Raw genomic sequence first — 13,462 nt, 5'->3', positions numbered from 1 at the left:
GTAAATTATTGACATGTGACATTGTATCAGCTGTTGGTTGTCCTTATTAAATAAATAAATAAATAAATAAATAATTGTAATGCCTTCTAATGGTAAAAGATTTTTTGCAATTTATTATAATAATTAGAATAATGTAAATACTTTATTAGTGCCTGAAATTCAAATTTTCATTTATTTCAATTAGGCTTAGTTTACAAGCACTTTTGAAACATCAAGTTCTGTCATGATTTAATGGTGGTAAGTAAAGTCAAAAACTTAAAATTAAAGTTACAATTAAATAATTGTACAATCAATAGCCGATGCCTGCACCTCTATTTGTGTGACAACCTGTTTGTTCCATGAGTGGTTCCCATGGATTTTCATGTTTAAAAAGTAGCCTATGTGGTAATTCAGGGTATAATCTATCTCCATTCCAAATTTCAGTTTAGTTCAGTAGTTGCTGTGTAACAAACATACACACAATCTTTCTCTGTTATAATATTATTGTGATAATAACTTTATGATGTAAAACTAACCCCTCTAACAACTCTTGCTCCGGGAAATATGCCTCTAACAGCCTGCTTCTTGCTTTTCCTACGAGGTTCCACCAAGCATCTCTGTGCTCCGGGGGCACTGATACGGTAAAACCTGTGCCGCAAATGATGCTTGTCCCCATGATAACAAACAGAACAGAGATCATAATTACTACATTCAGCACACTTCCAGCGAATGCCTAAAACATGAGAAAGAATATAGAAACATAAACAATGCATTTTCCTGGGAATGTTTGTGTATAACTTTTGAAGTGAAGTTGTCAAAAAAGATACAGTCTTTTTATTAGTCAATAAAAACTTGATTGGAGAATAAATTATCCTTAAACTATTTAATGCATGCAATATTGAACTTTCAAAACTTAAAATAAATTTTTTTTTTTACCAAATATTGGTTGTTGTCTGCAAGTGTCACACATAGTGCCTTCATGCTTGACACCTGTTGGTGCACTGTCTAGAATACGTAAATCATAAGCGCCAGAACATCTATAATTTGCTGCAGTGCCATTATCCCATACCACAACAACTTCTTCGGGGGATTCAAAGTTTCTGACAGTACCTACATGGCCCTCTCCACCATCCTAAAATTAAATATTTTATAGTAGTTGTTTAGTACAGTATTGTTTTAGCTAAGTCACAGATACAAGGAATATTTTATTCATCTACCTGCTTCCCCCATTTCCAATCAGGACCTCTTATTACCCTTGCCCCGACACCCTCCATCATGAACTTTGTCGCTCTAGACGAGCTGGACGAGCCTGGAGCGTTAGGCTCCATTGATACCTTTTTAGCTTAAACTATAAGGGAAATAGCGGCATATAATTATGTATGTAGAAGCTTATCTGTATTTAAAATAATATAGAAAACACACAAAATAAATAAGCAATTTGGTTTACAACAATCTCATTCTCAACAAAATACAAATTCTCAACTATTTTGGCAATGTCATAGTGACATTGAATTGACATACGAGAGGACACTTGACACTTGACAGTTTACATCAAAGAATAGTTTGTAGTTTGAAACGTAGAAGAACAAAGAAACTTATGTCCATAGAGGGGAGTATGGTCTTTCTATTTAGTTAATCTACAAATAATTATTAATATTTTGACGTATTAAATTAAAATAAAAAGACAATAAAATCTAATATGTATTGAGAAGATATTACAACATATATCTACGTATGTTTTGATCTATTGGTAGGTCTGAAAAACGATGGAATAACGTCACGCTTCATGATGCTAAATAGGAAATCGTCTTACCTCCTTTCTTTACAGAGTCAATCAGCAATCATCATTGTTTTCCTTTTACTTCTCTGTCCTTTCTAGTTCGGACTAGTTTAGTATTTTAGTCGAGTTCGAACGATTTTTGGGCAGTAGCAAAGTCTATGTTACTCGACTAAAATGCTAAAGTAGTCTAAATTAAGCCTTATAGTCAACTCACAGACAATAGAGCAGTAGAAATAGACCTTGAAAAATTGGTGAGACTTTGTTTGACTTTGACATTTGACATTAAATTTTTCATATTTCAATAGTTTAGAATAAATAAATAAAAATAATTGAATAATCCTTTTTTTTTAATAAAAGGTCTTCTGAAGTTAATTAATAATTATTTATTTCAACAAAGTGTAGTCATGTCGTACAATCGCAATAAATATGAAAAGGCACGGAGGCGTCTAGCAGCTGTAACATTCCTCTCTAATATCTCACTAGATGGTTCATTTATGGATACAGAGATGTGCAAAATTGCGGATAAAAAGTCCTCAAAAGGCGACAAGTGTAACTCCAAAGATAATCAAAGTAATAATTTTAAGGATGCTACCCGTGGCAGTGTTTGGAACAAAGCAAAACCACATACCAGTCCTGTCCAACGATTTAGCGGTGACAATCAATCAATTAGCTCCGACTCTGAACAAACTGCTGTGACTCCAGTTAAAGGCGGGCTTAACAACTCGTATAGAGAAAGGTTTGTATTCCTCTATAAAACTAGGTTCAGGAAAAAATATCATACTGATTAAAAATATCATTCATTATCATCATCATTGAGATGGATGTCTCTAATAAATTTTATGAAATATACACTATTTTGCAAATGCAAACATTACTACTATTACTGTGCATTATGGAAGGTCCAAACCACAGAGTGACACGTTGAAATAAAACACGTAAGTCTTGAATTGTAGAGGTGGTGTTTACTTGTAGCGTTGAGAGAGAAGTGTGTGAATTGACAACCAGGTCTTCCTTGGTAACCCTCACGGGTCACGGGGTAACAGTGATCGGGGCATTGCTACCCATTCTGGAATTATTACTATAAAAGAAAAAAAAATATCTGTGTTAGGTCAAACTATGCTGCATGCATTAATACATTTTTATTATAATCTTTTCATCATCATAGAATCCCAAATAAACAATGTGACAATATTTTTGTAGTTGTTTGTATATTGTATTTACATTATGCATTAAGTAATCATATGATTCAATTAGGTATATTTTTTTTTATATTGGCAGATGCTCTTCAGGGAATACAGAACTGTTCAGAGATCGCCATTCATCTCTACGAGCCAGGAAGGTTCTTGCTATTACACAAGACGATAAAAGCAGTTCTGAAAGCTTAAATTTTGGTAATAATATTTTTTTTAATGATGAGATAAAATAAAAATGTTTCAATAAAGGGCTACTGCAATAGTTATTTATTTTTTTAGGACGATTCCGCACAAGCAATACATGCATTCCAGAAAATTCATATAGCAAAGAGATAAGGATGATGAAATCAACTAAAGGAGTATCATTCAAAGATGAGAGACTTGCTTTTGTACCAGCACAAGGTGTGCCCTGTGTTTTATTCAGTACAATTCCATATTCAAAAACTATAAAAGGTATTCGGTAAGTAATACATGCAACATTTCTTAATTAGACAATGTTGACATATGATTTATGTATATATTAAGTTAACACACTGCCTACAGGGCTGATTTACGAAAGGATGGTGTCCGCAGGAGAAACACATCTGGACCCAGGCCTTTGTCTTCTATCACTGATAATGGTATTGACCCATTTGACCTCATGGGGCTAGAAAAAGAGGAAAATGGTCAAGAAATATCGTACTCAAAACTCTTAATACCATCAAGAGTGTGCACCAGGGAACAATATAAAAAAATGTATGGCGGAGACTTGACTGATAAAGCTTCATGGAAAATCATGAATAGAAACCCTCATGTAATTGCAAGGTAATACTAATTTTTTATACTTGCCAAGCCAATGATGTTGTTAATTGCAATTTTGTTTCTATTACTAAATGTTAAACATTTGTGCATGTTTTACTCTATTTCATTCCCATGTTTTATTTTGATGTGAAAAATAAACACATAATATATAACACCTTCATGAAACATGCCAGCATTAATTGATACATTCAACATGTAAGTGGACAACTCTTAGTTCACAATAAAATATTTTATTATATTTTATGACTATTCTACAAATCACTTTGCTTTCTCATATTGGAATATTGCATACCATTACTCATCCATCACTAACATTTAAATTTTCAGGACTAAGTTATTGACGAGACGCAAGGATAAAAAATGGTAAACATTAAGAAAATATTTGTAATGCTATGCCAAAATTAGTCATTAACGCTGTACAGATCTAATGACAATAATCAAATATTTACCTAATAATGATTACTTATGAACCATGCCAAATACATATTTTTTGATAATTCATAAAACACAACATGATTTCTTAAAGATGCAAGAATGGTTTAATATTAAGTAAACTTATAAAACTATACATATGGCTGACTCAGAGATACCCATAATTTGAACTTTACATCCAGATTGTGATATAACAAATGTAATGTTTTCAAAATCATATCAAAGACACAAATCAAGCAAATTTACTTTTAAACCAACTTTTAAAAAGGAGACAATTCACTGCACTGATACTTTGTACTGTGATCACTTCCCAGTGATTTTGCCCATTTCTAATTTCAATGTAGCTTGTTTGTTATGTAAACAATTTCAAGCAGAAAGTGTGTGTGTTATGTTTTTATTGTTATATAATATTATAGATAGATTATTTCTATGCAGCTTTTATGCATTAATAATTTAACGAAATTAATTATGATTTTTTATGAATATCAAAATAACTTTGAAACATTCTTGTGCCTCATTTGTTTATAAATTAACAAAATATGCTGAAGTTTAATTAGAACTAGTTTATGTGAAAATAATAATTTCTTAAAATCTATAACAATAGTTTCATAATAATAGGATTATTCTACAAGAAAGCAATTCAAACTATGTATGCATAATATGTAGGTTGTATATAGTTCCTTCTTTTCAAAATTTTATACTAATTTATTTCCTTATTTGGGCTTTATTGATTATTTTTGGAGCTTGCCAAAAGTTTCATCTATCTCTAATTTGAAAGCTTTGCTGAAATTTTGTATTATATATATGTGTATATACTGTAAATGGTGCTTGTGGACTATACTACTTGTATTATTAATTAGTAAGTTTATTTAGCAGTTATTAATATCTATCTGTATTTTCAAATACATATTATGTAGAAAAATATTTGAAAAAACTGATATAAATATGATATAAATTGAATAACTAATATGATATAAATCCGATAACCAGAATTGCATTGAGATATTTAGAAAAATATCTGTTCTATCAATTTCAATTTAGTTGTTTTTATGAGATTGAGACAACATACAAAGTTCACATTTTTAGTTGTACTTGTATGAGAACAAAAAGAAAAAGAGGATGAAAATTTATTATTGTACTATATCTAAGTAAATGGGTAGTGATAGCCCAGTGGATATGACCTCTGCCTCCGATTCCTGAGGGTGTGGGTTCGAATTCTGGTGTGGGGCATGCACCTCCAACTTTATCTTATAATTCACGCAACTTTTCACTTGTGTGTATTATAAGAAATTAAATATCACGTGTCTCAAACGGTGAAGGAAAAAACATCGTGAGGAAACCTGCACACCTGAGAATGTTTTTAGTTCTCTGTGTGTGTGAAGTCTGCCAATTCGCATTGGGCCAGCGTGGTGGACTATTGGCCTAACCCCTCTCATTCTGAGAGGAGACTCAAGCTCAGCAGTGAGCCGAATATGGGTTGATAATGATCTAAGTACAATTATTTTGAAGTGAAAGCCACTTTTTTTAAGCTCGTTGGGCTTATGAGATGAGGAAATAGCATTGACGCGCGTTTAATGCTTTTTCTCTCTTTCTATACGAGTATGAATCTAGGTACATCGTCCTCTAAATAATAATAGATCTATAACTTACATTATACTTACCATTTGCTTTAAAGACGTCATCTGGTGCCAAGCATCGTAAAACTGAATATATAAGTAGTTATTTAAGTAATTGTACCTACTAACTTAAATGTTTCAAATAAAAATAGATATTTATAATAATTTTATTTTTCTTTAAATATTGGTTCACCAGGCCCGCTTATGTTGTGGACTGTTGTTTTGTAGGGGCTTCGTAATTGATTAATACATATTTGGTGGAGTATAAGTCTTTTACTAACAATATACACCTACACAACCATAAAAGCATGAAAAGCAATGATTCACCAAGTTAAGGTTACACTTAGGTTAGTTTGCATGCTAGATTTAAAAAATTGTAGGGCTGTAGTAATGCCAATTAAGTGATTGCATGAAAATAAAAATTCTTCATGTCGTCCAGAAATAACAGGCCCATTTTGATGTTTGTCATTTAAGATCATGGACTAACTTTGTATGAATGTATTAATAAGAAATCGGAGACTAATTTCAAGCAAGAACAAAACCTGTGTAATGAAAGATCTCTATTATTTCTTAGAAATAAAAATTTTAAAAGCTAGACTCGCAAACCATCCATATTACCAGGCAGTGCAGTTGACAATGCCACAGGCGATTTGACGCTTGAAAAGACTACAAATGCTTAAGTGAAAGCCACCTATATCTATATTTCAGGATATTTATCTATATCTTTATTTTATCCCCCACAGGGAAAGTTGACTGATCATCAACTTCCCAACAACTTTTCTGCTCATAATTTGCCGACTGATAGCTTGAAATTTATAAACAAAAAATCTAATGAAAGATTTTGACATAGATTTTAACATTTATATGTAACATAATTGATAATGTTCTTAATGTTATAAGTACAGGCCACGATAGCTCAAGTGATATAAATGTAAATTTCTATTAGGTACCTATTTTGTTATTTTTTACAAGTTTCCTAGATAATCAGATCGTAATAATGTAAAGAATTATGAATTCTAATTGATTTTTGCAATTTATTCAGTACCTCTTTATTGACTACGATGACAAACCTCATACTGAGCCTATCATTTTGTGACGAGTAAGGGCGATGTATCTAAATTAAAAGAACGACACCTGTAACTTTGTAGGTGCTTCTCTTACGAGTCTTCGCATCAACGCGCTACAGTAGCGTCGTCTCCGCCACATTCCTCGGTAGAAAATAAAACCTTCGATTGGGATGAAGGGGCACTAATTTCGCAAAAATATGTAAGTGATCTTTTTTAAGTGTAAAAATATCTTAAATAAGAAAGATTGAATGCATGATAAAATATTTGTTACTCCATATTGGCTAAACAGATCTGGACAAAATTCAGAACATAGAATTATATTTGTTGCAAAATTACCATGAGGAAACTAAAATGAAAATTTTAATTAATTATTTTCAGGTTCATTATTCACCTAATGATCTTGATGATCCCGAATTAATAGCCGGCAAACATAGGACTTTGCTCACATTCACTTCATACATGACTTCTATTATTGACTATGTTCGACCTCAAGACCTCAAAAAGGAATTGAATGATAAGTTCAGAGAGAAGTTTCCGCATATAAAACTCACACTGAGCAAGCTAAGGAGGTAATGTCACATGTAATTTTGTACTTTAATTAATAATGCATGACATGCGTGCACTTTTTTGGCGATATTTCTTTGCTGTCCTATAAAAAGATCTCAATTATTCTTATTGAAAAATCCTCAGACATACTACAGACAGGAAAGACATGAAGTTTTCTATCAAATCTACAGGAACGATTAAGGATAAAATATTAAACAATACCATATTTGCATATTTGTTTCACTGTCTATATCTCTATAACAAGATATAGAGATACTACCGGACCCGGTCAAGCTTCGCTTTGACTTATGTACACTTCTTCCCTATCCCTACCCTACCGTACTCCTTACCCTACCCTACACCTATCATATATTGCCAGAATATTAAATGCATAGGTGGTCGTGAATTGAAAAATGAAATTCTTTTATTATTTACTTGCAGTATAAAAAAAGAAATGCGGAAAATAGCAAAACACGACAACGGCGGTATAGACTTGCTGTCTGTTGCACAGGCGTACGTTTATTTCGAAAAGTTGATACTCGCCAACCTTATCAACAAAGACAACAGAAAGCTGTGCGCTGGCGCTTGTTTACTCTTGTCCGCGAAATTGAACGATGTCAAGGGAGAAATGCTGAAGGCCCTTATAGAGGTAATGTATCTTATTTTATTTTATAAACCTTTCCTAATTTGACATTGAATCTAGCATCGTTATTTTTTCGCTGGGAAATGCTTTTACGCATCCCGGCCGAAAACTGCAGAGGCAGAACTCCTCCCGCTTAGGGTCGATGACCTTAAGCTCTCAGGCTTGACCCAAAACACCTAAGCGATAATTTTGGTATGTAGTTCTCAGGGCGAATCACCCGAGTGTAAACCGTCGAGCATACTGTATGGTACCCCCAAATAGTTCGCACCGCAATGACTCTTTGCGGTCTCCAAATTCTGCGGAGACAGTGCATGCCCCCAAATGGGGGCACCGTACAGTGCCATATTCCTGACTCCAGAGTGGGGCCTAAAATCTAAAAAACTACTGAATGATACTAAAATGATTTTTAAATGTTCGTCCTTTAGATAGATGCACAAAATTTCTCCCTCTTTCTCTCATGCCTGCCGTCGACTTGATTAGGTTATACGAGTATATCATCATCAGCTTATTTTTAAATGACCTATAGAGATAAAACTCCATAAAGAAAAGAACTTGGCTTTGACACACCACACTTCTTTACTGCGGCTGGAGGGCTAAGTAATATACATATGAAATGATTGCTGTTGTTGCAGCGCATTGAAACCACATTCAGAGTGAACAAGAAGGACCTCATCAAGTTCGAGTTCGCGGTGCTCGTCGCGCTGGAGTTCGGCCTGCACGTGCCGCCGTACGAGGTGTTCCCGCACTACCAGCGCCTGCTGCACGACTCGTGACCCTGGCGCCGGCTGGCCCTCGAGCCGTGCATGCGCGTCTGCCACCGGAGGAGAACCAGCATCGTGGACAATTTGCGCGCCAGTGCCTGGATGTAACCGTTAACGTGCCTACACTGTAGAAGGTATATGTTAGTACATATTGTAGCAAGCTCGTTGTGACAGGGTCACGAGTCGTGCATGCGTGTGTGCCACCGGAGGAGAACCAGTATCGTGGACAATTTGCGCGCCAGTGCCTGGATGTAACGGTTAATGTGCCTATATCGTAGAAGGTAAATTAATTTTATAGCAAGCTCGTTATGAACGGTCTCGCCGGGCGATAAGTTGTGTCCCTATGTCTATCTCGCTTGCATTTGCAGGTTATATGGAGCTGCTTAGTTAAAGTCCGGCCGCTCAAAGATTGCGTTTCTGACAGGTGATCGAATGGGGAAAATATATTCAATTCTCGTTATTTTGTCTCATCACTACATAGACAAACAGTTGGCATAACCTTGAAAATCACAGTTCAAAAATCTTGTACGCCAGTTCGAAGTTACGTCGCCTATCCGATCACGTGTCCTGACTAACTGACCTGACTTCGGCGAAGCCTGTAGTGAGCTGAGTAGTGTTTCGCTACACTACGTTTTGTTCAAGCCTATATAAATCGCTTTGAGTCGTTTGACTCGGGCTCAAAACCGACAACAATCGGAAGTTGAGCGAGGCAATGCTAAGTGGCTCGAAGTAAAACGAAGTTTATGTGTCTACACTATCTTATTTCAGTGACTGCGCTATTGAGGGTTACTTATCGATACATTTCTTATTGTATGTTGTTCATAAACTTAATATGCGATCAGGCAAGTTAACAAAGTTTTGACATTAAACTATATTTAGGCGGTTTATGTTCTTTTTTCGGTCCCTTAAAATTCCGTTATAGCACAAACAATATCTTTCCATTAAATATTGACGTCTTCCGCCTTTTTTTATACTTGAACCTAATTTCCTTTGATGAGTGTTCTCACTGAAGTATTTCCGTGTTTCAAATTAGGTATTTTTCTAATATTTCGGAATAACTCGCCGTGCATGCAGCTGTTCGGTCGCCGTGCATCGATAACGGTCTCAGTGCGCATCACACTCTTATCTCTATTTACATTCAGAGCCTAAAGAGACAGTTCATACCGAGCTTAAGTAAAGGGCTCTACTAGAGCTCTGTGTGACAGAGCTAGTACGGGTTACACTGCTATAGTTAAGCAGCGCTGCTCGCTAGTACCCAAAAGGTGCAATAGCGAGTAGGGCAGTGCATTACAGGATGTGTTGAGAGCGTGCCTTGCGAATGTTATGCTCTTAGAAGCGATGGTTTTCTACTTCGCCTTAAGTGGCCCATCTTGTACCGTTCAGTATTATTACTAAAAATATAAATACAGTGTGTCAAAAATCCTGTCCATCAAATCGGGAAGCAATAGTTATTTATGCCCCTGTCATAAAATGAAGACCATTGTAGCACGAGTGCTGCAAATGCCACTGCATATATTTAGCAATTGTAGCCCGAGTGCTACAATTGCTAAATACGTGCAGTGGCATACAATATTCTTTCTACGAACGTGATAAAAGAATTAACAAAACTTGGTAAATAATATATATTTGGATAGATAAAAAAAAACTTTCAAGAGTGAAACGAACTGTCATACTGTACCCATTGCTATCTGAAAAACACTATACGCGTACCTACTAGTGTACGCGCTATCCGTACGCACCTTTATTCTAACTCGTCACCTCGGTCACATGTCCTAAGGTCTTCGGAATTGTCAGAGCCAGTTGCGACTTGTCGGCTACCGGGCCGGGATTTTAATCTGATGTTCCAGTGGCTGAACATTTGTAGAAAGGGATCGACAGCCTACAAGTGGGAACTGACTAACACAATGTATCTAGTACACACGCATTGTAAATCCATGGAATGCTAAGCTAAGATATTCGTCTCTTTTAATAGTCGCAGGCTAAACATAGTAAAATTGAAATTTTAAATGCTTGGAAACAAGTAATTCAGTAAGTAGTTATTTTTGTAAGTAGTGTTTAAGTAGACAACAACGATTATAGTAATTACGAATTTAAAACACAATATTGTGATAAAAAATCACTATGTATACGCTATAAGTGTTAGGATCAAGTGAATATTTGTAAATATTTATTGATCTCAAGTACATGGACATTGAATAAACCTGATCGCATATTTATCGTAGCTCGGCATGGTACGAAAGCAGAAGAGTGTACTTACTAGATAATAATCATTTAAAGATTACCTAAAACTGATGAATGTGCGATCAGATTAATTCATTAGTTTTCTAGTAAAAATAGCAATTGAATTGCTCATTTATTATGCCAAAGATAAAATATTTAGACTTAACTAACAGAATTTAAACATTTATTATATACTAGCGGACGCCCGCGACTTCGCGTGAAAATTGATGTAAACTTTTTACCCCCTATCTCACCGCCTTCTATTTATATTTCTGCGTATTTTATATATCTATAATAATCCACTAACTAATGCACTAATAATTGAACTAAAATATAACTCGAACTATGAAAGATTTATATTTATAAAAAAATCAACTCCTTTTTATCACTTTAAGGGGTAGAATTTTAAAAATCTTGAATTATATTTTTTTAGTATTTTCTGGTATTACACATACCAATTTTTATAAATGTATCTTGAAAAATTAAGGACTTAGGCTGGTTTTAGAGTCACGCTGACCGAACGCTGACCGTCGCGTCGACGCTGACAGCTCAGCGCGTAGCGCGCCGAACCATATCACGCGCTGATAAGTACGCGTTATTCTGAAACGCTCCCTAGGAGTTCATACCAAACCAGCCTTACTGTACAAGTTTTCAACCACGTCCACCTTAAACCGTGACTCTAAAACCAGCCTTACTGTTTACAAGTTTTCACGTCCATCTGTTTTTATTTTTGCTACAAAAAATATCCTATAACCTCCTTCATATTATGATATCAAATCATGCCAATTTTAATTTGAGTTCATTCAGTAATTTCAGCGTGATGCCTGGTCAACAAAAAATACAGACAGACAGACAAATAATAAAAATATTTTTGACTTCAGTATTGATTATAATACCGTGACTCTATACCCATCTACAAAAGAATCATAAATACTTTTAATGTATACAGAATTGGAACTTAACAATTTTATTAAAAGAAGATTCTTCAATTTATATGCTTACTCAACTTAAACTGTCTAATATTAGTGATATTAGTGCCCAAGTTCCCGTTTTCATAAACCTTACTACAGTTCTACAGTTCGTATACCAAACCACTTTTCTTAATAATCTGATTATATCTGTACATATATGTTAGAATTTTATAGGGATATCGGAGTACAAATATGACATTTGAGTTTTTAAAATTGAACTTCAAAATGGGGTTTGCGATTTAAAAAGGGGTTGAACGGGGTTGAACTTTTTTATGACAGTCTGTTATCTTTCAAGTTGTTATGTTTACGGTAATATATATGGAGATTCAAAGCTTACACCAATTATGAGCAGACGAAGTCGCGGGCGCTAGTCTACTCATAAGTAAGCCTTGTAGGTACATAGTATATAGTTATATGTGTATATAATATATAGTGGCGTGCACTAAATAGATGCATAACCACAATGCATACCCTGAGGATTCATTACGTACTTGTATTGGTGGAGGAATTTTCCATTCTGTACAATTTGTACGTTTGGAAGACTACCCTAGTTAAAAACCTTGTGCACACCACTGATTATATGTATACTAATAAACTACTAAAATCGTTCTAAATTAAACCTCAACACATATTTGCGCAATAATTTGTGTGATGTGATCTTTATTAACTTATAATAATATAAGAATTTAACAAATAATTGAGAAAGTTGAGAATATTTTTATATTGTGGTAGGTAAGTGTTAACGTTAACTGTAAAAAAAGTGTCTGGATTTAGGTAGGTATATCAACAACTAACAAGTAGGTAGTTACTTGTGTAAAAGGTGTTCTAAATTCCGTTTCATGAAAGAAGACCCCAGACCCGGCACTAATGTCTTAATGGCGCTCATTGTAATTTGTGTAAGGCGCTGTCAATTTTAGTTCAGGGTTTAGCCGTGGGACTTCTTTCATGAAAAGGACTCTATATGTAAAGTCGGATTGGAAGTTTTGATTAACAAAGAAAATAACAAAAATTATATTTTTTTCTATCTTTGACTTCGTGTGCAAATATTGCAAAATTATGTACTTAAATGCTTATAATATTTATAATATGTATGTAATTTTGATCTCATATGGTTTCAAAATTTTGTTGAGACTATAATGTTATATTAGGTTTGGAATATTAAGATTATGTAATCTATTTCACTTGTCGTTGAAAATTAAAATAACTAGTATAAAACCTAATAATGTTAATTATTAAACAAATCTTGATTACTGATATTGTTTTAAAGTTTTTAATTAAACGTTATTGAGTTTTAACTAGAAATTATTGCACAATTTTACAGTTTCAAAAATGTAAACAGTTAACATACCAATAACATTACCATATGCTTTTAAAAATAACATAATTGTTAATAGTTAACAAAGATATATAATAAAAGTTGTGTTGCATCTTTTTATTGTTTTTATTCTGATTT

General features: G+C 34.1%; 2 protein-coding genes across 6 annotated transcripts in view; one reads left to right on the top strand and one right to left on the bottom strand.

Moving 5' to 3' along the window:
• Positions 1–1,488, bottom strand: part of LOC112051112 (E3 ubiquitin-protein ligase MIB1) — a 219,932-nt gene extending 218,444 nt beyond the window's left edge. For all 3 annotated transcript variants that reach the window (XM_052890332.1, XM_052890340.1, XM_052890345.1), the window contains exons 1-3: positions 1,197–1,488; positions 916–1,111; positions 516–712 (exon numbers count right to left, since the gene is read on the bottom strand). In XM_052890332.1, the coding sequence (XP_052746292.1) occupies positions 516–712; positions 916–1,111; positions 1,197–1,307 (504 nt within the window). In that variant the 5' untranslated portion in view covers positions 1,308–1,488. The remainder of the gene's footprint in view (positions 1–515; positions 713–915; positions 1,112–1,196) is intronic.
• A 534-nt stretch (positions 1,489–2,022) lies between these two features.
• On the top strand, positions 2,023–13,440 carry LOC112051102 (CDK5 and ABL1 enzyme substrate 2). 3 transcript variants are annotated; one of them, XM_024089585.2, is made up of 9 exons: positions 2,023–2,495; positions 3,038–3,150; positions 3,232–3,412; positions 3,526–3,756; positions 4,081–4,116; positions 6,950–7,067; positions 7,247–7,437; positions 7,856–8,063; positions 8,690–13,440. In XM_024089585.2, exons 1-9 carry the CDS (start codon positions 2,164–2,166, stop codon positions 8,828–8,830), a joined length of 1,551 nt encoding a protein of 516 aa, XP_023945353.2. In that variant the 5' UTR covers positions 2,023–2,163; the 3' UTR covers positions 8,831–13,440. The 3 variants fall into 3 exon arrangements, with proteins under 3 accessions (XP_023945353.2, XP_023945352.2, XP_023945354.2); XM_024089584.2 differs by having other exon boundaries at positions 3,496–3,756; XM_024089586.2 differs by lacking the exon at positions 4,081–4,116 and having other exon boundaries at positions 3,496–3,756.
• The last annotated feature ends 22 nt before the right edge of the window (positions 13,441–13,462 follow it).

This window comes from Bicyclus anynana, chromosome 3, assembly GCF_947172395.1.
Source record: "Bicyclus anynana chromosome 3, ilBicAnyn1.1, whole genome shotgun sequence".
Lineage (NCBI taxonomy): Eukaryota > Metazoa > Arthropoda > Insecta > Lepidoptera > Nymphalidae > Bicyclus > Bicyclus anynana.
The sequence above is the reverse complement of the archived record's forward strand: the minus strand, read 5'-3'. Positions and strand labels throughout refer to the sequence as shown.

Coding starts and splice junctions, on each gene's coding strand:
- LOC112051102 (XM_024089584.2), top strand. CDS start 2,164: ATGTCGTACAATCGCAATAAATATGAAAAGGCACGGAGGCGTCTAGCA. Junction 2,496..3,037: donor AACAACTCGTATAGAGAAAG/GTTTGTATTCCT, acceptor TTATATTGGCAG/ATGCTCTTCAGGGAATACAG. Junction 8,064..8,689: donor TGCTGAAGGCCCTTATAGAG/GTAATGTATCTT, acceptor CTGTTGTTGCAG/CGCATTGAAACCACATTCAG.